Source organism: Taeniopygia guttata, chromosome 4 (assembly GCF_048771995.1).
Source record: "Taeniopygia guttata chromosome 4, bTaeGut7.mat, whole genome shotgun sequence".
Taxonomy (NCBI): Eukaryota; Metazoa; Chordata; class Aves; order Passeriformes; family Estrildidae; genus Taeniopygia; species Taeniopygia guttata.
The window spans coordinates 46816082-46843801 of NC_133028.1; the positions used below are offsets into that span (position 1 = coordinate 46816082).

At 37.8% G+C, this 27720-nt stretch overlaps 2 protein-coding genes across 4 annotated transcripts in view; one reads left to right on the forward strand and one right to left on the reverse strand.

Annotated features, from left to right (window-relative positions):
• Nucleotides 1-27720, forward strand: part of DKK2 (dickkopf WNT signaling pathway inhibitor 2) — a 327752-nt gene that overhangs the window by 45282 nt on the left and 254750 nt on the right. The gene's annotated exons all lie outside the window — the stretch shown is intronic.
• SGMS2 (sphingomyelin synthase 2) overlaps nt 732-27720 on the reverse strand; it is a 44842-nt gene continuing 17853 nt past the window's right edge. For all 3 annotated transcript variants that reach the window (XM_072928533.1, XM_072928532.1, XM_002196862.6), the window contains exons 2-6: nt 19648-20283; nt 18825-18942; nt 16982-17135; nt 12195-12361; nt 732-11465 (exon numbers count right to left, since the gene is read on the reverse strand). In XM_072928533.1, the coding sequence (XP_072784634.1) occupies nt 11262-11465; nt 12195-12361; nt 16982-17135; nt 18825-18942; nt 19648-20102 (1098 nt within the window). In that variant the 5' untranslated portion in view covers nt 20103-20283 and the 3' untranslated portion in view covers nt 732-11261. The remainder of the gene's footprint in view (nt 11466-12194; nt 12362-16981; nt 17136-18824; nt 18943-19647; nt 20284-27720) is intronic.

Consider the following 27720-nt stretch of genomic DNA (forward strand, 5'->3'; position numbering starts at 1 on the left):
CTTACGCAAATACCTGGGTTTTTTGCGGTTTAGAAGGGAAGGAAATGCAGATTTTCCCCGTTCCCAAACACAAAAACCCGGCAGCTCGAGGGAATACACGGAAACTTCTGCTTCCAGAGCCAAGGACGAACCTAGAACCATGTCCCAGCTCTAGTTCCCCTGCTTGGCAAATGCAGAACAGCACAGAGAGGCTTCGAAGAGGGGCACTTACATTTTAAAGGAAAAAGACATGTAGCTCTCCTCCTTTCCCTCAAATAACATAGTAATAAAAAACCCCAAACACAGACACAAAAACCCGAAACACACCCAACACCCCAATCCCCCAAACCCAGCCAGAACTCGTTTAAAGGGTAACTTCCCCCTCCCGTAATGCATTTTTTCCAGCTGATCAGCAATATAAGATTTAACCCCTAGAGAGGTAAATTGACTTGGAAAAAATGCCACTGTCTGATTTTCCCAATAATTTGCTGCAGCACCAGTGTGTTTGGTAAGTGCTCTATATGCCTTCACTAACAGAGAAAAGTATTCACCTTTTGCCCACAGTCCTCCTCCTTTAAAGTGACCCCCAAAAAACAAAAAAAAAAAAACAAAAAAAAAAAAAAACAAAAAAAAAAAGAACAGAAAAAAGGGAGCTTATCCATTAAAAAGGGTGTTACTAAATAAACTATTTTTTAAACAGTTGAACATTCAGTAAAGATAGTGACAAGTTGCTCATAAAATAATGGCTGAACTGTATTAAAAAGGTTTTATTGGAATTATACAGAAGTTACAGCAATTTCAGAAATACATAAAGCTTTAAATGGTCAAGGTCAGTTTTCGTCTGAGCAATTAAGGCAACTGTCTCTTTAATCTAAACAACAAGTGAAGACATTTCACCAGCCATGGATTGAACAAAAGAGAAACACTAAGAACAGACTTAGACTGGCAGAATAGAATACAGCTTTTATTTTGTCCATATTTGGCAGAAATTCAGCAGCTAATTACAATGTATACAAATAAAATGCATCTATTAGAAAAAATATATAAAAACAGATGAAAATTTAGCTGAACTAAAGATATTTTCTATCTAAGTCTCCAGAAAAGTTTGTGGTATATTGTGAAAATAAGAAGCTAAGGTATTCAGCACAGCTGAAACACATTACTGGTTTTGCCTGTTTTCTTTGTACAAGAGTAATCTAGCCTCACTTCCTTCACAGTCTAGTCAAGAAGCTGAACTAGATTAAAAAAATGCCTTCCTTCCCTATGTTGCAGCTGAAAGTTTGGTTTCAGTGGCATATGGCCAATTCTAGGCTGTCCAGATATTAAACTGCACATTAATTTTGATAGAAAATGTGATTAATTTCAAAATTTTAAGTGATAAAGTATAACTTTTCCTCTAACATATCAGTACATAAATGGATACTTCAAGTTAAAATAACAGCTGTTGCAACATTAAAAACAGTTTCTGCAATTTAAATTAGAACCAAATAGCCTCTTTTTAAAATATGAAATTAACAGCAAAACATATCAAGTACTTGACTAATATTCCGCATACCCCTAATAACTACATATACAAGCTTTAGCACTACAGTACTTTCCTTGTAAATCCTTCCTATTCAGTCCCAGCATCAGTGTAATAAAAACCACACCTCCTTTAATCCTGCACTTAAGGAAAAACCGTTCTTCAAACTCTTTTACCCCTGAGGAATCAAAAGCATATGGTGACTCCACTTTTAACGGGTCAAAAAATAGCTCCATGCAACAAGCAAACAATAATCCCCATCAGAGGAAAGACTACCAAGAAAAAAAAAAACCACAAAACATTAAAAATAGAATAGTTCAAAGGAACTAATTTTTCTTTAAAGATAACCAAGTTACAGAGTTAAAGCCCAAGCAGAAGCAGTGGAAGTTTAACACAGTAAACTCTCAAAAGCAACATAATATTCTTTGCTCAAACTTAATCATTGAATCTCGTCAATGCTTAGGACTGTTGACCAGCTGTTCTACACATCTGCTTACTTAGCACCCATTCTCTTCAAGTATGGGCTGCAGTTTTATATGCTTCATTTGAGCTTCCAGGCAACTTTTGGATTTTAACTTCCACAGGCACTTTATTCATAAGAAACACTCTCCTTGTCAAAACCACATTGAAAATACTTGAAAGTTCTGAGTTGCACTAGTGCACTGAAACATGTTTCTGTAAAGCCTAAAGCTAAAAAAACTCAGTTTTGGCCAAGTGCATGTCACATGCTCATAAATGTTGTGTTTTTGCAGGGCATTGATCATGCAGGCATTTGCCTCTTAATAGTTAAGTATTGCACTTTTTTTGTAAATTAAAAAAATACAGTCCATTTTCTCTGAAGCATCTAGTAATTAAAGCAGGAAAATGATATTTCAATGTGGCTTAGGACTATTATAGATTACTTTGTTCAATCTTTGGCTTTTCCAAGGGTCCTACTATAAAAGCAGACACAGAGACAAGTAGGAAGACAATCCAGACTCTTGTTACTAGACTATTCACCTTCACACAACAAAAACCCCACCCAGCCCTGGTTTTATCCTAGATGGTGCACTTGTTTCTGCATTAAGTTATTCTAAACATGGACTATTCTTTGCACTGATATAGAAGTTCCATCAAATAGATCTTAGAGAACCTCATTTACTTCCTGAAGTGCTGGGTGGAAGTGATTAAAGATCATTTATTCTAGTATATGAAGGTAACCACTTAGGGCACAACCATTTCAGAGCAGAGGGATGTGCTGCGGTGCCACCAGTGCACCTGGGCATGGCACCCGCTCCACACCTTCACGTGTCCAGGTGAATTAAGGGCATCATGCTCATCTAAGAGCTGACTACAGCAGGATTGCCATACCTGTCACAGGCAGATACTTTCACAACTGCAAGCTCACAAGTAAGGGGCCTTTAATAAGAACTAAAGGCTCGGTATTCTCTGTGGATAGAAAGTGTAGGTACTGCTGCCCAAAAATGCTTCTTGGGAAGATCTGAAGTGCACTGTCCATTTTATGCAATAAAATCACAACCAAAGGCGGGGGGAAGGCAACAATAACTTCTGCAACAGAAGGCACGAGACAGTTTTTCATCTTAAGAAAGAGTTGCTTGTGAAGCTTTCAAAACAAAGCTAGAAAATTACTTTGTTTTTTCACAACCTAAACAATCTAGTTTAAGGCTCTTTCACATGTTTTTATAATGTCTTACTGTGAACTGCCTTGACAATTACCTTGTTTCACTTCACCTCTTTAAATAGCTACATGGTCATGTCCACCACAACTTGTTTGGGGTTTTTTTAAAGTTTCAGCAAAATATACACCTACACTGCATAATCAGTGTCCTCCTAACACAGCTTTGTCCATTTCACATCCTCTCCCTCTATCTCCAAGGCTTTAACAGTGATGATGAAGCCAGAGAATTATTTTATTTAAACTACCAGCCTGTCCCTTAATCCTACCTATTGAAATTCTTAGATTTTAGACTGAGTTTCAGAAGATTAGCTATCTTAAATGTATGAAAATTTAGAATTGGACATGTGATTTAGAACGATATACACTCCTAATGTCTTCCTGCATTAAAATACAATTTTTTACCATTTTTATATAAAACAGAAATAGAAAAGCATAGTATTTTTATAAAAAGCATTTGGAACAGGCTTAAAATGTAGAGAAATTTTATTTTATTCAAAGGTGTCCAACAGCTTTCCTTAGTGTTCATGTGTAATAAGAGAATACCAGCTCTTTATAATATTTGATATTATTAGCACCATAAATTGTCTTTTAAAGATGTGGGTGGTTATGTAAATAGTCCAGCTGTATTCATTAGTACACAGGCTGACAATAAAATCTCAACTTGTATGTGTCAAGTAAACCACATAGGAAAATTTCTTCAACATGTTATACCAAATTCACATTTGACAGTGAAGTGATCATGACAGACAGCACCTATGGAGAGAAAAGATGCTCCCATTATTGCTTTTTTTAAAGTACAGCTAGTGCAATAGTTGCTTTGGATTTTTTTAACACAGTGAACAGATTGCAACACAAATCACCACTCTATCTCTAGTACCTCTTGCATGTACACAGCAAACCGTAACATTCAGTTACCTGACAGAGTATCAGTTATACAGTGTCATCCTGAAAGTTTTACAACATAAAAGCCAACTCTTGCTCATTGTGAAGAATTTATATGAAAATGGCACCAAATTTGCAAAAATCAGTAGACACTACAGCACCAAAGGTTTCTCACTTTGTTACTGTAGTAGTCTGCTGCACGGTGTTTGCAGAATTGGACCCTGAAGCTACAGAACAATGCCATCTTATCAGCTTCTTACCATGCACGCATTACAGCATTCTTGTATTACCCTGGAGGGTCCCTCACCAGCCAGCATCTTTTCTTGCCTAGTTTTTCCAAGGTTGGATATACAGCTCCAATTGACATAAAGAGCTATGGATACCCAGGATCCAACCTAGGAGAAGTCACACAAGAAAAGCTGTCAGCTGACAAGGATGAAACCATGTTGCAGCCAAAGTGAGGTCCTGTGCTGTTTTTAGGGAAGTCTTGAGAGTTTTCAAAGTCACATGGAAAACATGAGAACCACAGCCACCACCAAACCATTATTTCTGCTTTTACTTTCAGGTTCCTTGGTATAACCCTGACCTCAAAAGCTAGCAGAACCTTTTCCACATCTCACACATGCTCTCCTGAATCACGAAAATAAACACAAACAAATGGGCTAAACATTTAAGATGATTCCTGAGGGAAAAGAAGTATGTCCTAGCACGTTAGGTTTTGAAACTTGAAATTATTTTCAAGTACTAATTGTGCAAGGATGTGTCTGAGAAGAATGCCTTTGGCTTTAGGGTTAATTATGAAGCCTTCTCAAATGCAAATCCTACTCTTCTGTATTGAGCCATTTAGAAAATACAATTAGGAGAAGCAGAGGAGTGTAAAGCAGCATAGGCTTCAGCATAAGCAGCATTTTGAGTGGCAACAAACTGAAACAAGTGGAATACAAACCTAGTTTTTACAGAAGTAACAAAGCACTGCTAAGTTACTCAAAATGTAAGAGGGGTTGGAGTTCAGTAATATTTTTTAAGGTTCATACACAAACACTTCAATGGCAGAGGTAAAAGTAAGCAGGGAGATAAATTTCCTCTTCGTATTCTCAGTACACCTGTCATCTTTAATGAAAAAAAATTTAGAAAGCAAACAGTGCTGCTCATCTTAAACACAACTCACACCTGAAATTACACCCAATTGTATGCTCCGTTGAATTGGAATACAGCTCTCTGATGACTGGTTTTACAGAAATCTGCCCTTTCAGCCCCATTTATAGCTTTGACATTTAAGTGACCTTCACTTTTTAGCTATTGCCAGCTTTAGTACTGCACTGTCAGTCCAAAAGTAGCTCAAAAGGACAGGTAAAGTTGGCTCACAGCCACTATACAAGTACAACCTGGTTTGCCTTCCTAGGGAAGCTGCTGTGTACTGAATTCAATATTGCTTATGCCAGAAAAACCCTTTCCACACCCATGTGCCTGTGTGATGCCTGACCCAAACTGCTTGAGATGCTTTTATTTCAGACTAACTTCCAACCACTTGTTCTCTTAATTAAAAAAAACCCCCAAATCATCTTCAAACATATATTTCAAAAATACTTTGTGAAAACTGAACTCAATTGGCACAAAGAAGATTCTTCTGTAGTAATTCTTTGCAGAGTCACAAATGCTAACCTCCTAATGACCATATTATGCTGAGAGAAAATGCAAGAGCTAACATTATTTTTTAGGCACAGCTTGAAAGAAGACTATTTCTCCTAGAAGAAACCCATGCACATACACCTTAAACCACCATAGGTACTATATCCAAGGGATCTGCAGTTTTTCCATTGACATTTACCAGAACTAAAACCAGTTATATTTAACCATACAGGCAGCAAGGACAAAAACACTCACTCCTCATCCAGCAGAAGGACTGAGTCAACCACTACAGAATCATTTTTAGAAGTGCAGACACTAATTATAGTAGTGTGATACAGCATCATTTTTCAACAATAGTACAGATAAGACTGCATGTAACATGCAGCCAATATAATTTTAATTCAAAAAGTCACACACTGCTCCTCCCAGCAGGAAGCGGTCGGCCCTCTCCTCCTACCTAGTTTGCATCTTAAAGGTTAGCACACAGTCAAGAGCCACAGAAAAACAGCTAGCTATTTGCTCAACTCCAAGTTCTTTGCAATTAAAAAGTTTTCACTGAAAAACAAGTCAAACCTTTGTGGGTTTTTAATCACTGATTTACAGTATTTCATATACATGTTAGAGACCGCACAGTATTGTTACTTCATTTTTAAAAATCATTCAGGCACTGAGTGTTTAGTTAGGAAAGATAAGTTCAGAACTGGAAAGTTTCCTTGCAGTGCATGAGCTGCCTGTATCGAGCCTCACATTCTTATGGGCTGCTGCCTAGGTTAATAAGATTTAATCATATGGTTAAATCCATGGAAACTGAAGCCAACTAGAAAAAAGCTTCACTATGTTCTAAGCATTGCAGCACTTCATTCTTGTTTTTAGTGACAGCTTGTAGGAACAACTTATAAAAGACTGCTAGTAATATTTAAGTACTTTAATCTCCAAGCATTTCTCACTGAGTTCAGTTTTGTTTTTATACTGTAAGTTATGGATGAGAGCCAGCACAGATATACAGCTGTACCACAGAATGATGTGCTTAATACTGCTGCTTCCTTTTAGGTCTGGGTTTTTTGGGTTTTTTTTTTTGTCTTTTTTTGTTTTGTTTTACCAGAACTATTATATAATTTAAATCAACACTTCTTGCAAATTAGGTGTAGTTTTAGCTCAATTTCATGCAAAAAGCAATATATGATCACCATCTACTTCAGTGTTTTCATCTGCCTCCCTTTTCCTTAAAAATACTACAAAAAATGCCTTTGTCTCTATTCTCTGTTTCACAGCACTTTTCTCTGGATTCTGAGAAGCATCATAGAGTGGCACAAGAAGGCTTACTTGTCAGCAAAGTTACTTGAATGGCATGCTAGGATATTTTTCTCATGTGTACTTAAGCAGCAATACTCATTTGAATGATGCCTAATAGGAGTGTCTACTTTTAAGATCCCTATTATCAGTAACTGAATTTAAGACATTGATTTTACAATGCCTGGAATAGAACACTTCAATACAGAAGTATTCAATCTCATAGCATCACTAATTTTGTGTGCCAATATAAGAGTTTTAGGCAAGTCCAAAACATGTATATTGTAAAATACCAAGATGAAAATGAAGTTTTACAACTATTACATCTGCCAGTAAGGCAAAATGGTTCCAGTCCATCTGGCAGCTTGGATCCATTTTCAAAATAAGCCCATGAATCTTTAAGAGTCAAGGTTTATGCATTAAAAAAAAAAAAAAAAACCAAAAAAGAAAAAACCACAGAACACAAAAACCCCACTAACAAAGAAAAAAATTCCTGCAAACAAACAAAAACCAACATAAAGCTATAGTAAAGGTCATTTAAAGTTAATGGAAAGACTTCACCTTGCACTGAAGCTAATGGATCTGTCTCTAGAACAGTAAATCCCATCTAATGAAATGAGGAAAAGAATTTGGGTTAGTACCAACCAACTCAGGATAAACTGTCTAGCCAGATACTACTGACAGGAGAAAGCCAGAGATTGAACAGATTCTGATTTAAGACCCTAGTAAACAGATTTGCAATAATCCAATTAAGAGAATGGTCTCATCTCTTTTAAGACTTCCTAGTTCTGTCTCTGTTGCTGAGCTTTATTTCTCTATTACATGAAGTTAGTGTATTTTAACAAATTTTTTTATCGTTTTCCTCTCTCCCAGTTTTTTTTGGTTTTTTTTTAAGGAGGGCAGCAAATCGAGTACTAGGGTTCACAACAATGTTTAGCACAGCAACTTTTGCTACTACGCCACCTGTGGTGATCTTTCCAAAAAACAGCAGAGAAAGATGACTACCATTTATGTCCACATGAGAGTGCTAAGCACGTACCGAAAAAGGTGTCCATCTAAAGCGCTTTTAAGTAGACGCTGAAAATTTCTGGCATTAGGAGTAAGCATCGGTAGCATGACCACTTAGCAGCACATTTCTTTAAATGCTCAAGTTAAGATTTAAAATACAGATTTAAATTTAAGCTAGGCATTTTAAGAAAGCTCACCAGCATTTAAGTCATACTGATCGTCAGGTGTACCAAGATAGTGTTTTTTTTTTTTCCCATTAAGTGTCTGTAAAGTTCTACATGTAAAAGCTCTTCAGTCAAGAAGAGCATGTTATAGTCACAGGAAAGGGGCAGCTCATGTGATATCTGACAAATATTACTGTTACCAGGAAAAAATAATTAGTGGCACACTGCAAAGTATTGGGCACATACAGACCGAATACTATACCAACCACTTGATGGCAGGCCTAAGGGGAAGTCCAAATTTCTCCTTTTTACTTACTGCAATCTCTTGCCTCTTATGATGAAACTATAATTTAAGCTTCATGGTATTTGTATACAATGATCACCAAGATGTTACAATTATTAATTTTTACACGGCAGTTGTGGTTTGTATCTGATAAATTACTATAACAGTAAGAACTAGAATATACCATTACTTATTTTATTACCTTGCATATAGGTCTAAAGAGTTGTCAAATACAGCTATACCATCCAAGTTTGTAAAAGCACTTAAAAGCTATTGAGAGCATAGAAAATTGGGGCTTTCTGCTAATTAAACACATATATCCCTTTGAGAGCTTTCATACATTGGATAAATATTAAGTACTTAAGGGAGGACTGAGCTAGAACAGGAATTGAGTATTTTGAGCTAGAGCTGCTACTTAAACTTTCCTGTTGTATAACAATAGAAGTCTCTATCAAATTCAGCAGTGGAATGAAAGCTCACACAGCCTAGCAAAAGCAGAGTCTTGGTTCTATTTCATTCCTGTTTCTGAAAGAAAAAAATGTGAAAGTGTAAGTGTAAAAAAACCCCAAACACCTCATCCTCCATGAAGAAAGCCTGCTTTGCAGATCTATTACAGAAACCCCACTGTCAAAGTGTTTCTTTTTCAGCCACCAGATAAAAACGATTGCTTAAGCTCCTCAGGTAATGCCTTTCATCATGCTATTTTCAAGGCACAGTGACTACTAATGAAATCCATTCATCACTCTTAAAAGATAGTATCACTGCAGGTGGATTAACATGACCATATTTATGGTGTCACAAAGCTTAGATTTTAGCTTTAAAAATTATGAAGTAGTACTGATATAGCAAGTATCTCGGGAGATCTACTGACTGGTGTTGAAGAGATTCATTTATATGACAGAGAAAAAGGAATTTCAAAAGTTATTTGATACTGGCTTTGTAGCTGTTCAAGGTCTGCTAGAAGCAAGCAAATGAAAGCACAGATATACCCATATACACACAACTTCAGGGGCATATTATCGGAGTACTAAACTAATTTTAAATAACAGAACCAAACTGCAGCTGAATTTTCTTAACTTTTTTCCAAAAACATATTCAAAGGAACACTTTTTATTGTGTTATTTTGATAATGCACAAAAATATTTGAAATGCACAAAAGTATTCTTATGTACAACTCAGAGAAATTATCCCCTTAACTGAAAATTATTGTATTTGCATACTCTGTATTTCATTTTATTACTAACTTTGGACTTTTTAAAAACAAGTTGTCATTATTTAAATTGTGTTCACACTTGTCACTCAGTTCAAGACATTCTTAAAATACGCAGCATTTCATTTATATTAGTATCACCTCAACACAATGCAGTTTTATCTTTTCATTAGGTTTTAGTGAATATCTGACAATATTGAGTTAACTGCAGAAATTAATACAGACTATAAATGGCTAAACATGGTGTGCTAATTTTCTACTTTGCTTTCAGAACAATACAAAACAACATAAACCAACAAGAACAGGTAGCTGTTAATCTGTGGTTTTGTTACATGTTCACCCCATGGTAGTTTCCCCCATTCTCAGCCAACTTGTTTAGATAGCCATTTTAGCTGGACTGGGAAAAAAAGGCAATCTGTTTTCGAGTTCTACGACAGAGGCATTTAATATGAAATTATTTTACATTGTAATTGAAGAAATGCTGCTGTTGTAGATATTTCATCTTAGCACTTTTCTGTTAGTTTTTTTTAAACTAAGTCACAGAAACGTGTGTCAAGAGGTAAAAGACAAAAAAAAGAAATTCAGTAAAGAACTATGGCTCCCAAGCAAACCTGCTATATAGCTTCAGCAAGAGATTGCTACTAAAATCAAAATGTTTCTTTTAAATGTAGCCCCATTTTGGACCTGGTCTTGCATCCCTCAAGCAGGTGAGGGCTGTACAACTTCTGCCTGCATCAAAAACTCTAGGATTACTCTTACCAATAAATAATTTTGTTTAAAGTATGTGCTTTTGTGTATATCTGTAGCTATATACATTGACAGGCACTGTATAGCTATATAAACAAGGCCAGCTGTAATTCAAGATTCAGATGTTGAAACCGTCTCTTACTAAAAATAAAATTTTAGGCTCCTTGAGCTCTGATGCTAGTAGCTGTTTCTAATTGGCAAATTCATCAGGTAACACAACTGTTTAAATATAAAATTACTAATAAAAATGTAAAAATTGGTATATAGTAGAACACATGGGAGATAATGGTGTTAAGTAGTATTTTAGGGTCCTAAGATATTCATACCCACATTGTGTAAAAAAGTCAGACTTGCTTCCAGCTGTACCAGTCACACAAAGGCCTTACCTTCATTAGCAAGAATAATGCAACAAACCACTTCCCACAACTGTGTTTTTTTATACACCTCAATACCCCAATATCGTGCCTTTACATGTTAGCATGTTTTTCCCCTTACATACTCCAGAGCTCTGAAGATGAGACTTTGGGGTGCTTCTGTGGATGAGTGATAGTAATGGAAGTGTTACTCTGGTCTTTGGCACCTCTACCTCATTAATAAATCACAGTCTTTCTCCATTTTTTCTTTAATAAAAAAATCCCATCAGTGGTGCATTTCATTAGCACTGAAGAGTAGAATAGGTCTGTCCAGCCAGAGAGGAAAACATCTGAAATGCAATGTATGTGTCTACAACTGTCTTTCCATCAATTGCACAGAAGCTTGGTCCACTTCTTCAGTTACAGTCTTCTTAAGAACTTTGGTTACAGCATTAATGTTTTGGTAAAAAAAAAAAAAATCAAGAATGAAAAAACCAGAGCAGATGTTTTCCTTCTTCAGGTAGATTTTTCATTGTCCTCTCCTGTCTTCTGAACCCGTGAATACTTTTTGCATGAAGATTTGAAGCAGCTGGGAGGCCAAGATATTGGCCAGGAAAAACTGCAAGGAACAGAGCCTTGCACATTCTTCTCAAAGAAATAAAATATTGGATACCACCATGCTCGAGAGAGAAAATTTGTCTGCGAAGACACCTTTAAAGTCTGTATTGGCACAAACATATAAAGAGGAAAAGGCAACTGTCAGTTTAAAGGCTTATAATAAATTAAAATCAGACAAGACAACAGCAAAAATGCAATGCATTTGCATGCATTTCTGCAAAGAGTATTTACCCTAGAAACACAGAAGACAAAAATTGAGACAGACAACAAATACAGACTACAAACTAAGCATCTTTACCACAAAGGGATGCTTTGTTGCTGTGCAAATTTTGGGGCAACAAAGCACTCAAGCGTTTTTCAATATGATTGCTTTCAGGCATGTTATGTTTCCACTGATTAGTAATAGCTGAGAATTAAATTAAATGGGCTTAAGAGTTATGCTTCTACTTGAAAGTGCTGTTGAAACAATAGCAGCAGAAACCTTCTGAACAGTATAACTTTAAAGACATTTACACAAGAATTGTCATTAGAATTGTAGGACTGTCTAGGTAATTTCATGTGTCCAGAACTTTTATTACTAAACTACTTCATAAGTTGAGACAAAGGACTATTCTACAAATCAACAACAGCATTAAAATCGCAAAAGCTCAAAAATATTTTTAAGACAAATAAATATTATTTACTTAAATAACAATGAAGTGAAACTCCTTGCCCATTCTGTTTAAATTTAAATATGGAACATCTATTTTTATTCTGAAATTAAAAACTAACTTTAACCTTCTGGCAATTTTAACAAATGAAGGCTACAGAAGGATTGTGAAGGCCACTCACCTTTTCATTAGCCATGGAGTGGTACCACCAGAAGAGCCGTGTGGTGATATAGTAGGCAATGATGACATCTACAGTATAGTGTTCATGAGCAACCAGGATACAAATGATGCCAGCAGCACTCATCAGCCAGCAGATTAAGTGATACCACCAGAAATGACGCGGTGAATCTGTGAGACAGGGAGGTGATGGGGAAAAAACACGACAAAAAGCCATCTGTTATTCTAACAATCCACAAAAGCAAGGGGAAAAGATAAGACAATTTGAAGCTGCTCAATTTGAAAACATAACTCATTTCACACTGGTACAAATCCCCTGCTATCACAGTGGTACAGATTTCCTGTTTTGATTTGTATGAATCTACATAATGAATTACACAAACTTACTGAGGTGTTCTTACTTTTTAAAGTGAGCACAAGATGGGTTAGTTAGACAACACTGCTATCCATTTTCTAGTCAAATTAAGTTTTCCTGTTAAATAATTTCTAGGATTTAGGGTGCAGAGGAAGAGAAATTGAGGTAAAACATACACTTTCATTATTTAACTTGGTTGTATTAAATCTTTTCTTTTCACAGCCTATATTCAAATAAACTCAAGTCTCTAGAATTGATATAACCTGAGCAGAGATCAAATTAAACAGAAAGACACTAATTTTAATTCTTAGGTTTTTAAAAACTGAGGCTTCATGCAAATTTCCATTAATTTGCATGAAGCCTCAGTTCAGTGAAACAAAATACACTGCATAGAAAAGGACAGTATGCGACTTTATACCCTTTAATGAAAGATCTAACAAATGGGAGTGGAGCTATTCAAAATGCATTTCAGCCACCTCAGTGGAAAAGCTCTCCTGTAAGTCTTCCCCCATTGAAAAAATGCCCTGAGTGTCACAATGATCATTCATAACTTCTGACAGGCTAACTGGCTTCATTTCACTCACAGTGGGAGGTTTTGGCACCTCTTGCCTTGTGGGGCAATGGTCAGCCTCTACTTTCAGAAAAGCAGAAAAGTTAATGATCTCAACAAGCCTACTCAGTAGGCTCTCAGAGGCCTGTGCAAAATAATAACTGTAGTGCCACTTTTTGGTACAAGTGCCAAAACAAATTCTCCTAACTCTCCCCAAAACCCTGCAGACAGATTCACATCTACTGATTTTTTTTTTAGGTAAAAAGCCAAGTAATCTCAAGAAGCTAATGAAAACAGCATTGACCAAGGCAGACATACCAAGGCTAAAAATATGAATAACTATTCTGGTGAAAAATGTGGCGTACAGAGAATAAGTAAAAAATGGCAGAGTATGAATGGAAGAGAAGAGCAGAGCAAAAACTCCACTAAGCCAGACATAAAAACCTCAGAATGCATCTTACACCAAAGACATGTTACTGAAAGAGCAAAAAAGACTGCCACAAGCAGCATCCAATTCAGAGCAATTATAGGGCTTATGTCCTGGTTCAGATAACATTTTGATCATTATATGGGAGGTTGAAAAATGGAAAGCTATGCATTCCTCACTTATAGAGCACAATTTCATTGAAATATATGTCTAACAATCAGGCGGCAGCCAAAGAGAACATTACAAAAATTTGTATGATAAAATTGTACCAATCCCTTATAATACCAAGTACAATCTTTCCCGGTACAACTGAGTACACGAATAGCATTAAAATACAACATAACAGACAAAACAAGGTAAACTAACTCTGTTATTAGGCTATTTTCCTTATATTACTCTGGTAATTTTGATGAGTTACAAACACCATTCCCCCAGTAATATTCACATCACAGGAGAGACTTAGGTCTAAGAATCATCAGATTATAATCAGGATCTTAAATCACTGTCCAAAGAAGAACACCTCAAATCTGCAATTTGGAGTCTATCACATTCAAGAGGCCCTTTTATATGGTGTTTTTTGTTGAAGGCAGAATGCAGCACTGCAGCACCTTGTTCCCTCAACATTTTAATAAAAGGAAGGCATTTTATTAAAATTATTAAAACATTTTAATTATTTTATTAAAATTTATTTTAATTATTTTATTAAAATTATTAAAACATTTTAATAATTTTAATAAGAGGAAGGCATCAAACTAATGCTGGCTAGTCTTATTTTTGTTTTCAGTGAGAATTATATTCCCATGAGCCAAGCTAGCATTTGCATAGTTTGTGATACAACAAGAGAGAAGATTCCAACTCTAAACTGTGGGAATGCAGAGCTTCCCTCTGGCTGCCCTGGAAGGCCTGGGACCCTGGCAGGGGGTCAGGAACCCCCTTGTACAGAGCCCCGAGAGACACTGTCTCTGATCTCTGTCCATGGAAAAGAGTTTTCAATCTTACAGGATTAATCACAAGCTCTGAGTGTTTGATATGAGTAATAATTAAGTGTGGCACAGGTGCAAAAGTGAAATTTTAGGTTTCTAGATTAGGGGTCCAAAGGGGACAAGATGGAGGAAATTGGGTGTGTTTTGTCCTTTTTCTCCTTCTTCATGCCCTCCATGTTTCACTGTAGTGTTGGCATTTTTCTATTGGTTTAGGCTGGGGACACACTGTTCAACGTAGGTGACAGATATTGGCATATTATTGTAAATACAGCACACGTAGTTATTGGTATGTAATGTTTGTAACATCCCCCTGAGGGGCAGAGCCCCACACGCTGCCCTGCAGGACAGACCTGCAGCAGGGCAGCAGAACATGTTAGAGATAAGCAAGAATAAACAACCCTGAAAACAGCACAGACGAATTATGGCTTCTTCTTTGGCAACGGGGCAGAAAGACAGAGACTTTCTACAATCTCGGAATCATCAATACCACAGATTCCGATACCAAACATGTGAACTGTGAAGGGAACTCCCCACTACATATTCATGAGTGGCCAAGCTCCCAGGATAGAAGCCCTGATTACCATATATTAGATTTAGAAGTCAGTGCTAAGTTCTCTAACACCTCAATAGATGCTCTTGGTGCAGCACAGATCTTTCCTCCCATGGCCCAGAGCAATGTAAAGCAAAGGGAGAAACCATAACTGCATCTTCTGCGTGCTTTCCAAATTCTCATCAACTACAAGAAGCATTAAGTAGGACACTTGAGCACAAAACATCCAAAGATCATAAATTAACTTTCCATTGCTTGCAGTAACTAATGCACAGCACACCTGAGAAAAGTAATTTTGCTTCTGGATGCAGTGTAAGTGTGCAACAATGCTGTGCCACAAGTTTTGCCTACAACCTCCTGCAGCTAATCTGCACAATTACTACAGTATGTTTTAACCAAAATTTAAATCACTTGTCAACAAGTGATGAAAAGTGATCTTGTTTTAATCAATAAACACTTATATAAAGCTAGAGGTGACATGTTTAGCCACATTTAGCCCTTAATTAAAGGCCAAAACACTTTTAGTCAACCTTACCACAATCCCTAGGAAGGTGATAGAACGTTCACCCTTGAGGCATGTAGTCAGGAGTATTTAGCATGGATTCACCATAGGATAGGAAGTCATGCTTAACCAGCCTGATAGCCTTTAAAATCTGGACAACTGGCTGGATAGATAACAGGAGACAACTGGATGTTGTCTATATCAGTGTCATAAGTCTTCAAGCAAGACTTCTGACACTGTCTCCCATAATACCCCAACAGGCAAGGCTGGACAATTGGTGAGGGTGGACTGAACTGGCTGAATGGCAGGGCTTGGAGGGTTTTTAATCACTGGCACAGTCTAACTCAACCCAAAGGTTCATACCGGGCCTAGTATTGTTCAACTTACTCATCAACAACTTAGATGAAGGGATAGAATTCATCCTCAGCAAGTCTGCTGAGGATACATTAAGCTCAGAAGAGTGGTGCTGTGCTGACCTTCAAAAAAACCACACACACTGAAGGGATGGGCAGAGCAGAACCTTTTTAAACTCAGCAAGAGCAGGTTCAGGGTCCTGCACTTGGATGGAAGAACCTGGTGCACCACTACAGGGTGGGGTCCAACCTGTTGGAAAGCACCTCTGTTAAGAAGTACCTGGAGGTCCTGGTGGCCAAGCTGTCCATGAGCAGTGGCCTCATGCCTAAAAAGGGCAGAGTAGCCGAGGGTGTATTAGTAAGATCACTGCCAGCAGGTTGGAGGTAGTATTGACCCTCTGTGCAGCCCAGTGAGGAACACCTGGAGTTCCAAGCTCCCCAGTACAAGACAGATGCGGAGCAAGTCCACTGGAGGTCTATGAGGATGATTAGGAAACTGGAACACCTCTCTTATAAGGAGCAACAGAGGAAAATAGGCTTGCTTAGACTGGAGAAGAGTGAGAGGAAACCTCAATGTGTCTAAATATTTGAATGGAAGGTGTCAAGAAGACAGAACCAGGCCCTTCTCATAGGTGCCCAGCAATAGGAAAAGAGGCATCAACTAGGAAATTATGCACAGGAAGTTCTACCTAAATGCAGGAAGAACTTGTTTACTATGCAGGTGACCATGCACTGAACAGATTGCCCAGAGAGGCTGTGAAGTCTCTGACTGGAAACATTCAAGAACTGTCTGGGCACAATCCTGTGCAATGTGTTCTACGGAAATGTGCTGAGCAGAAAGGTTGGGCTAGATAACCTACAGTGGTCCCTTCCAACCTTAGCTACTTCATGATTTTACTACAGCCACAGTTTCATTTCCACTCTGTTTGTGTTTCAAACCCATATAAATACAGTCTGTGTACAACTGACAAGTACCTTTTGAAGGGCAATGGTTTTGCACATACTTTTGTCATTTGTTTTTCCCAGTACAATGAATATGAAAAGAAAGTGCATTGAAATACAATCACTTACATTCTTTGATGAACAGATAGACCAGCGTTAATACTACAGTGTGTCCACTAAACAGGAAGTCTCCACACAGGATGTGTGATCCAGTTATGGACAGACCACCACCAGAAATCAGTCGCAGGATTCTCTGAACCTTTGCCTGAGCGTCTCCGTTCAACTAGAAAACCAGAAAGAAGTATAAGTGACTCAAGTAAATTTCTTGCCCAAACACATAGAGAGTCAGGGAGACAGGGATAAAAGGACAAATTATCTTGATTTTCTTCAGATTCCTTTCACATATTCTTAAACCAGCATGCGTTTCAAAGTTGAGAGGCAATAAGGATCAGTTTGGTAACATTAGCATTCTGTCTATACTTTCCCTGACTATTCTAAAATAAGCATTGTATGAGAATTAAATGCAGAATAGACTGAAAAGGTTAACATTAAAAATTTTTAAGGTTAGATCTCTCATAGAAGCAGTTGACAGAATCAATGAAACCCATTAAAAACTGGTACAGCCTTGCATAACAATTCTGTTATTCTTTTCAGAGCTGACCAGTATTTCTGCTGAGTAAAAACCTCAAACTTGCTTCATTTTAGATTTAGTTACAAACTCAGTTGGGAGTTAACTCATATTTGGAGGATGTGCATTTTTAATGCATGTATTAGGACCAGCTTTTGATTTCTTATAGATACTAGGCAGTTTTATTTACCTGTTTTAAATTAACTCTACCAAAAAACCCAAGAAAAATAGAAAACTGTTTTCCATAATCAGAAAAATAGTAACATATGACAAAAAAAATCCGGAAGAATTATCATCAAGTGTTTTTACAGAGTTAAAGTAATGAATCCTGGTTTCATGCTAGCAAAATGCACTTTCAGCAGAGATATTTGCATCTTCCTTTGATTACCTGTTCTCACTCCTCAATACACAGTCTATTACATAATCATTCCCCAAGCTGTCAGAACAAATTCAATCTTTACAATAGGGACACTTAAAGAAAACATTTTCAAATAGACAGTGATTCATAAGAGAAGTAATTAACCCACTATATCCCCAAACTGTCTCAATGTAGAAGAAAACAGCCATGATGCTGTAACTCAAGACTAGAAATCTTACCCAAGTGGTGGCAAATTTATCCCCCTAAACTGGCAATACCTTTTTTTAGTACCGCTAACACAACAAAGTTTGTTCCAAGGAATTTTAGGACTACAACTTTTTATTAGTAACCTAAAGTGGGAGTAACAACTCCTTTATGTCACCACTTAAGTCCAGCGTCATTAAATTTTAAAATACTTTTGTAAAACTATTAGCACATCCACGTCTCTGTATGTATCAGTTCATTTAGGCAGCTGAACTTGTTTAAGTTACATTCTTATAAATTTTGCAGGTTGGAAGCAGTGACAGGCAGCTGACTTCAGGTATTGCAATAGGTCTTGACCAAATAGTGTGAGAAACCAGGCAAAGCACATAACAGTGTGGGTTTTTAAAGGGATACAGCAACACAAGCTTGCTTATCCGCCTATGAATTCCAGTATTGACCTTGGGTATCCTACCATGTAAGAAAAAATACTGCTACAGTATTAAGAGTGATTAGCTTGAGCCTCAGAAGCAAGTTAATTGATTTAGTAGCAGTACTATTTCAACCTAAGATGTTCTGAAAGAGAGCACTCAACTGCATCAACAATTTGAGGCTCTGTTATCACACAAGTTTTGGTTTATCACTACCTATGTTTCTGAAGACATCAGTTGAAAGTAGTTTGTGTTATTTAGTAATACCTGAAACATTACCTTCTGCTTGATCTAAGGAGCCATCAGGACTGATGCAGAGATTTAAGGCAAGAAGCAAGAGGCAAAGACTCTTACCTTTGGCGCACACTGAAAATGCATTCCAGGCACAGGTAAGGTGGTAACATACATGGTAATACAGCGGTACAGATACAAAGTTCCTATTATAAAAAAGAACCTGCGTCCCACAATTGATCTGAAAGTAAGGAAAGGGGGGAAAGAGACTGAGTGCAAAGTTTACATGCAGGATATTCAACAGTTACAGAGCTCTAGCTTCATTAAATAGCCAAATCCATAGAATGAATGAGCAGCTCCACCCCAGCTCTTCACCACACACTTCTCTTAATCAAGTATTAAAACATCCCTCTTCACTTTTAGTCTTGTAGCTCCTTATAGCGGGAAGCTCTCACCAATTTAAGATGGACTCAGTCTAACTTACAGGTACAGCCAGGCAGTTTTCCTCAACTCAGTGACCTTTTATTTTTAGCCCCATATTATAACCCCATTCTTGACTTAAATATATATAGTTTAAGAAAGACACAGGAGAAAACTTCTATTTAACTGTAGAGGACAGTGGGTTCTTGCTCAAATTTGGATGAGATTCTTACACCATCATGATTTCCCCAGTTTAAACATCCCCAAGTTAGTAAACATATTTTGAAAAGCCCAATCTCAGAATAAACTCAACTAGGACAACACAGCCTTCAGAAGTTCAGAAGTCAAAGACATTATTCAATAATCAGAAAACCTGTATTTCCGTATCTGGCATAGACACTAGAACATTTTGTAAACAAGCCATCCCTATTCTACAATACTGTTAAGGATTTTACTCTACGATTTCTTCTACCCAAAATTAGCAATGTAAACATACAGCAGAGAAGAAAAAATATTACTAACTTACTTGTATCTAAGAAACAACCACTGGAATATCCATAATCCAAGTAGTATCATTCCATTTATTTCTGATACAGAAAAAGCCCATTTCACACGATCAATGTAATCAAAAAATTTGTCAGGCAAGGGAGGGCTTAGCTCCTTTGGAGGTACTCTCTCATGGACCACAGTGATCATGACAGTAGTTAAAATCAAGTTGAAGAGAGCATAGACAAAGGCAATGCCTGTTTTCCACCATTCCAGAGGAAATTTGTTCCTAGATTCAGCAGGCATAGCAATCTGGATGTAATCAGGATATTTCTTTGCTGTTTTTCGCAAGCCATTTGACAAGCCCTTTGGTTTGCTAGTGCCATTTTTGTTCTCTTCACTGACTGAGAGAGTAGGTCGTGAATAGCCATTAGAAGTCTCATTTGGCTGACCCTCCATGTGCTCTTCAAGCTTTGCTGTCTCAATGGTACTCATTTCCAAGCTGTATGGCCGAAGAGGCTTTATTACTGACCAATTTCTGGGCTCTCTGAACTCTGTTATTCCTCAAAGTCCAATGTTCTTGTTCCTTAGATGACTTTTGTAAAACTCTAAAATACATCCATTGTGCTTTCAAAGGAATTTGCGAAGACGAATCTTTCTTCTAGAGCTGAATCATCTGCAAAAAATCCCAAAACAGATACTGAGGGCCTTCGTAACTAGTAACATGCCAGCAAACAAAACATTCTCAGAACAAACATCCTAAAGTATTTCAATTCCATCCAAGTCTACTTAGAAACACAGTCAAAAGGCAAATTACTGTGAAATAATTCAAGCCAACTCCTACTTGATAAACCACATATCAGGTTAAGAACTAGTACCAACTTAGGCTTGGGTTTTTTCAAAGGACAAGATCATAGACTTTAATGACCATGACATCACTTGCTTTATCAGTTATCAGAATTACGGCTAATCCATATTTGCAGCAACATTGAATTTTACTGCTTAGAGATATTCCATGCAAAATATCCTGATTTTGACCATAGGGTTGCTACAGATATTAATATGGGTTGTCCATATAGATCAGACAAATCTTGTCAGTTCAGGTGATAGGACAAAAAACAGAAGGGCACTAGAGAATTCAATTTTGTAGGGCATAAATTAATTGAGATTCATCCAGAAAATCTACTCAATAGCTAGCTCCATTAAATTTCATTAGATCTAAATGAGTATTCCATCAAGTCAAAAATGCATTTATATAGCCCACTAATTGTCAGAAATATCAGATAACTGAGAAATATACCTCTGGATTCAATTCTTAGTTATGATACAGTACACACAGAACAGATGACAAATGAACCTGTGTTTATCCTTTAACTACTTTAAAAACAAATCTATTTCGATGATTTTCAAACAGGAACTAATAGAAAGACACATTATTACTCAGGATTTATTTCAGGTTGCATTTGCTAATTCCTAAGTTTCGCAAGCTAAAAAAAAAAACAGGTAAGTGCATATGTTTTATAACAAGTTTTTCTACAAGGAACAAAGAATGAAGTCCATCGCTAGCAAACAGACATTCTTGCTAGTAAAAATAAAGGCCATTTCCCCATCTTTAAAGCTCTGTGAAACCACTTACTCACCATAGTTGTGATGTATCTTTCTTACTCTGTTCAGCTCCTATGACAAAAATAGTATTACCATGTACAAATTGCTCCCCATCTACCAGTAAATTGTGATTCTCTCTTATTTTAGTGGTTCCTGCAAAAGCAGTTCAGCACTGCTACCCCCTTAAGTGTCTGCACACCAACACAGGCTGCTAGTCTGCCATGCTTTGTGTACGATTAAGTCGTCATACACCTAACCATACACCACAGGGCTTGCTTAAGAACATGCCACCTGCTTACAGGACAATCTAAACTAAAAAGCACCTGCAAAGTCAAGTGATTGTGTTTTGGTCCTTCAGCCTCAACCCACCCAAACAGAGATGACATTTAACATGGTCAGCACATAATTCTCACTGATTTCTTGGGTGCTGCTCCAACCACTGAAAAAGAGAAGAGGTAAAATTTCAGATCCCAAATATGAGATTCATACAAATAATACTGAAATAGCTGAGAAACATTTCTAAATTTATCCCCCAGCAGTGTTTCTGAAATCCATTGTCATTGGTTGACCTCCTCTAAATTCCTGATCAAGTGTATGATAACTATCCATAAACAACACATACAAACACCCAAGAAAACAAGTGATGATTTTTGATGTGTTTTCTCCCTCTTACCAATCATACTGTGATCTCTGCATCTCTAAGAAAAGGGCATGTTTGACCCATCAGCCAGACAACCACTTCTCTGATGCTTCCTACAATTAAAAATACCCTTTCAGAGCATCAACAACAGCCTTACTCAAAACTATACCAAAATAATATTTCAGCTTTCACAAGTCTTTCTTAACACACACTCTTCTATTCCTTCAATCTACTAAAGTTAAACACCTGACAGAACACTTTAGTGACGGTAGAGAAAAAAACTGAATCTAACTGCTTATATTTTGGAATGTATGCACCTAACATTCATCTACTAAGTCAAGACCCCACTTCCCACCATTATGTTACATATAGCAGCCACTGAGGCAGCAATTTACAAAACCTGGTACATTTTACATCCTGTGCAGCTGAAACATTATTAGAATTATGTATTAACTGAGCGCAAACTACCTTAGTTATTTCCTTCTCTTCCCCACAAATACCTAACCTAGTGTGCCTAGTGACATAAGGGAAAGATTTTACTTTCAGATGCTTAATGACATCCAAGTAAGGCCTGAAGATCAAAGAGTATCTGAAGTACAGATGAACAATAACATAAGAACCTAAAAAGTAGAGCAGTGCTCATGTTCTCATATTAACTTATTAAGCAAAACAATTATAGCTACAGCTTGCAGGAGAAAGTTGTGTTCCTTCCTGGTACTTTTAAATGGATTGTAAGACATATTGATCTACCAGTTCTGATGGCTCATCAAGATTATTTCAAGCAGAGTGCATACTGCAGCCAAACATTTGTTTACATTGATAATTAAAGGTGCTATACATCATCTGAGTGATTTGTAAGAAGGTAACTGTTTTCGTTTATAGTACCTTTTCAACCTCTTTCTCCCATTTCTAAAAGAAATTAGCAACTCTATTGATTAAAAAGACAGAAGTCTCTCTTGAAGCTCTCAGTCCCTTTCTGCCAATCTGACTGACCGGAGAAGCAACAGATACACAGCACCAACAGTCTTATCATCCTCTGCTACTGGCTGTAAAAGGAACTGCCCAGAAGTGCACAGGTTCTTCCGCCAAGTTCCTGCCCCCAATTCAAATATCCATTCACATGCCCATAAGTGGTGTGGTTCCTTTTAGCTTAATGTTGTCTTTTTGATAAAATATCCATTTGATTTTTTTGTCGAATCCAAAACATCCTATATCAAAACCAGAAGATGCCCACAAATAGAAAGCCTTATAATTCTTCAGCAACTAGGCAGCAATGCTTAGATCTTACCATCTTGCCAACACCTAGGTCAGAAAAGCACACTAAATTACTCTAAAATAGGGAGCAACTACTGGGGAAGTCTCAAACTCCCAAAAAAACTGCCCATGTAACCCAAAAGGATAAATTAAATTCCTATAAGGGATACCTCCAAGTTTTAGGAACAAGTTTTCTTTTTGGAAGCACATCTATAGCTTCTAAAAATGCTACCTTATCAAGAAGAAAAGTTTCTTAAGCAGCAACTTTACAGCAGAAATCATAACTGCATTTCAAAGAAAGTCTTTAGAATTAAAGAGATGCTAAAAGAGGATGCCTCCTAATATTTTATCCTGAGCTCCTACCTGCTCCCATGCAAATAGCATCCCTTAGTTTTCTGCATCCCTTTTTGACAGTCATTTGAAAGAAAATAGTTGATGGGGGACATAGCTTTGAGACAAGAACCAGAAATCATGTCTGCATTTGGCTCTTTATGCTAGAACTTAAGAATAACAGAGTTTTATTTAGCTTGTTAGTCATCCAATTTTCATCTAAAGGTCATTTTCACATAAAGTTAGCTCCCAAACAGTATTTCTCATCCAGTATTGGAACTTCACATTTCTCAAAATATTTTACTTTCTCTAATTTATGAAGGACTGAACAGTCTTAATTTGCACAGCGTTTCCAAATAAGCAGTTCTTAACCTGCTGTTCCAGTACTATTTAAACAAGAGTATCCAAAACAGTAAGACTGATCCATTCTAACATTAAGAGAAGCTATAGTTTCATATACAAAATGGAAAAGACTTCTGATAGTACTATTTTAAAGTTCATTCACTTCTGTTAAGACTGGCTCAAACATTTGCTACAGCTGTATTTTTGTATTTTGGTAACTGAAGAAAAAGGCTCTGCAAACAAAGTACAATTTGAAGTAACTTATCTATATCACAGTTACTGGGAGACAATTGTTAGCTAGCTTGTGTTTTGATTTTGATTGTATTAAATTTTCAGGACTACCTATGGAACTAGAGCTAAAAAAGAAGCCAGGTTATCACTGTTATCTAGACAGCAATGAACAAAAACTTGCTTTTAGAGGTTTCTCAATTTTTATTTTTGAAAGCATTCCAGATCTCTCCCTTCTTTCTGGCTATATGTACATCTCACAGCATGTAGACTGCTGGAAGGAAGAAAACCTCATTACTACCCAAAACTTCCAGAGAAAACTGCTGTGAAGCTAAAGAACTGCAAGTGAAACAAAGCTGGATTACAGAAGTACCATTCATTATCATCACATTATTATACTGCTTGCAGTAAATGTTAACTTTTTTATAAAAAGCATTAATTACTCGCATAATATAAAATTATTTTCAGCAGTAGAAATAGACCAGTTACTTCCTTTACCTTGAGAGAGGGATTTGGCAAGTCACTTATTTAGGATTATTAATGTACCAACAGAAGACAACTTTTAGGACTAAATAGAGGAGAAAAGCTTCAAAGTTATAGGTCACCCATTTGTACAAACCATGTTTTACCAGTCCGGTAGAATTCTGTTTCTTCATACCTCTTAATAGTAAAAAGTATGTTAGGTTTCATTTTCCTAGTAATTCATTATCCAGTGTGTTCTACAGCAGTGTCAGTTTTCTTAGACAGTATGTCCCAAAAGGCACAAAAAAACCCCCACAGAATGGTCTGGGTTGAAAACAACCTTAAAGATCATCTTGTTCCAACTCTCCTGCCACAAGCAGGAACACCTTCCACTAGATCAAGTCCTCAAAGCCCCATCCAACCTGCCTTAAGTAAGCAAAGAAAAAAAGTATCTTTAAGCTGTTTTATCATTTTGAACACCGCTGAGTAGGTCTGCCTTAACAGCATGAAGGCATCTTCAAACTCTTGAACTGTTTGGTCCCCAGACTCTGAAGGACTATATTTGGTAACTAAGAGTCTGATGTCCTTTAAAGGTGACACCATGACATGGCTAGATTTTCCTTGTGATTATTACCCTTATCTTTCAAGAAACAAGATCACAATAGCTGTCAAATATTTGTTATCTTTTAGTGCTACTGTAACTTGTTCCAGAAATAATCCACATGCGTATGACAAAGTCGGTTTTATTCACAGGTTAACAGTCTTCCCTAAAACAAGTGTTTTGAGAATGGTCAGTCATACATCTGTAGAACCGGCAGAACAAATGGAATCATTCAGGTTAGAAGAAACCTCAGGAGTTGCCTGGGCCTCTGGCCAGGATCAGCAGTGACTCAGGGTTTCAATCCAGGCGTATTTTTCATACCTACAGAGAAGCACAACCTCCCCAAGCAGCCTGTTTGACTGCATGGTTGGAATGTTATTTGTGCAGTTTTGGTGTTTTGCTTGTTTTCTAATTGTTAAATCTACTGGTTTTGTATCTAGTTTTCTTATTAGAAGTTACAGCCTTTGTATCTCATCTTCCCACTGTTGTGAAGAGCCTGGCCTCCAAGCTCCTGATGGCAACCTTGCAGGTATGAACGGGCTGCAGTCAGGCACTCAAGACTGCTCTTCTTCAGGCTGAAGCAACCCAGGTTCCCCCAGCGTCCCCTCCCAGGCCCGTGCTCCAGCCTCCGGACCACCCTGATGGTCCCTCTGCTGGCCTTGTTGCCATTTCACAGTTTGCCTGGGTCAAGGACCAAAAACCAGATACAGTATTCTAGACAGGCAAGTAGTACCAAGCAGAGAGGAATAAACACTTCCCTATAAAAAATGACTATGTGCCTATTAAATACAGCTCAGGACAGTGTTGTCTGCCTTCACTGTCAATGCACATTGCTAAATCCCTTTCTAACAGAGCTGAAAGAAGTATTAATGTTATTCCAATGTTAAAGCCTAAAGACTCCCTCACAACTACTTTATACCAGAAAATTAAGATCAAGTCTTCTTCTGTTTAACCCATACTAAATGAGACTGTTTCAGTATTTCAGATCTGCACAGAAAGGTCTGCTAACCTGAAGTGATATTTAAGCTCTAAATCAGCTGCTTTTGAATAAAGGCAGAAAAAGCCTTTCATTGCATATTTTATAACACTGCAAAAAAATGTTTGGCTCATAACCTTCTATTCATTAGAAAAGCCTATTATAAACACTCTACAAAGTATGGAAGTCACTGTACTACCTCAATTTCATCAGACAAAATGCCAAAAATGAGTGCCAAAATAAGCCTCTGGATCAGGCTTTTATGTGCAGGCTGGCTTCTCCTTTCATTCTGCTAGAGCTTCACAGACATTGCTTAAGAGCCACTATTCAAAGCAAGATTCCTCTCAAAGACACAGCAAATTCTGAAGATTTGTTAGGAGCCTAGAAGCATAACAAATGCCTCAAATCTTTCCTAGCTGACTCAGAAGCTGCAGACACTGGCTGTGAGGTAAGGGGGACCCAGCACAGGAGGCAGGAATGTTTTAGACTATTTTGTGAAGTCCTCCACCTAGTTACCGAGGATAAAGGTTGCGCTTCATAATGGAAAGTCAGACCCAGAAATTAGTCACCACTTTCAGTACAGGGCTGAGGAGTCACAGTGACTAATGTGTGCTTTAAAGTGACTGTGCAACAGCTTATAAGCCATCAGGCAGCTAGAAGAGGAAGTTACATAATCAGTAAATTGATCAGTGATATACCCTAAAAATATTTGAGTAATTATTAAGACGATACTGCCTGTCAAATTTTCCCCCTGTTACTTCCAAAAAGCAGCTGCACCAACACCAAAACCACAGAATCACACCTTCAAGATCATCAGGTCCAACCCATGCCCTAAAACCTCAACTAAACCATGGCACCGAGTGTCACATCCCATCTCTTTTTAAACACATCCAGGCAGACCATTCCAGTACTTTATCACTCTTTCTGTAAAAACTTTTTCCCAATATCTGACCTATATTTCCCTTGGCACAGCTTAAAGCTGTATCCCCTCATTCTGTCAGCTGCTGCTTGGAGAAAGAGACCAACCCCCACCTGACTACAACCACCCTTCAAGTTGTAGAGAGTGATAAGGTCACCTCTGAGTCTCCTTTTCTTTAGGCGAAACACCCCCAGCTCCCTCAGCCATTCCTCACAGGGCTTGTGTTCCAAGCCCCTCACCAGCCTCGTTGCCTCCTCTAGACACACTCCAGCATCTCAACATCCTTTCCAAACTGAGGGTTCAGAACCGGACACAGCACTCAAGGTGCAGCCTCACCAGTGCTGAGTGCAGGGAGAAAATGACCTCCCTGCTCCTGCTGGCCACACCATTCCTGACACAGGCCAGGATGCCCTTGGCCTTCTTGGCCACCAGGCCACACTGCTGGCTCATGTTCAGCTGCTGTCACCAGCACCCCCAGGTCCCTTTCTGCCTGGGCACTGTCCAGCCACACCATCCCCAGCCTGTAACGCTGCAGGGGGTTATTGTGGCCAAAATGCAGGACTTGGCACTTGGACTCTGTCCATTCATCCAGATGGATGGAGTTCCAGGTCTCTCTGCAGGGCCTTTCTCCCCTCCAACAGATCAACACATGCCCCTAACTTGGTGTCATCTGCAAATTTACCAATGAAGGACTCAATCCCCTCATCCATGACATCAATGAAGATGTTGAACAGAACAGATCCCAGCACAGACCCC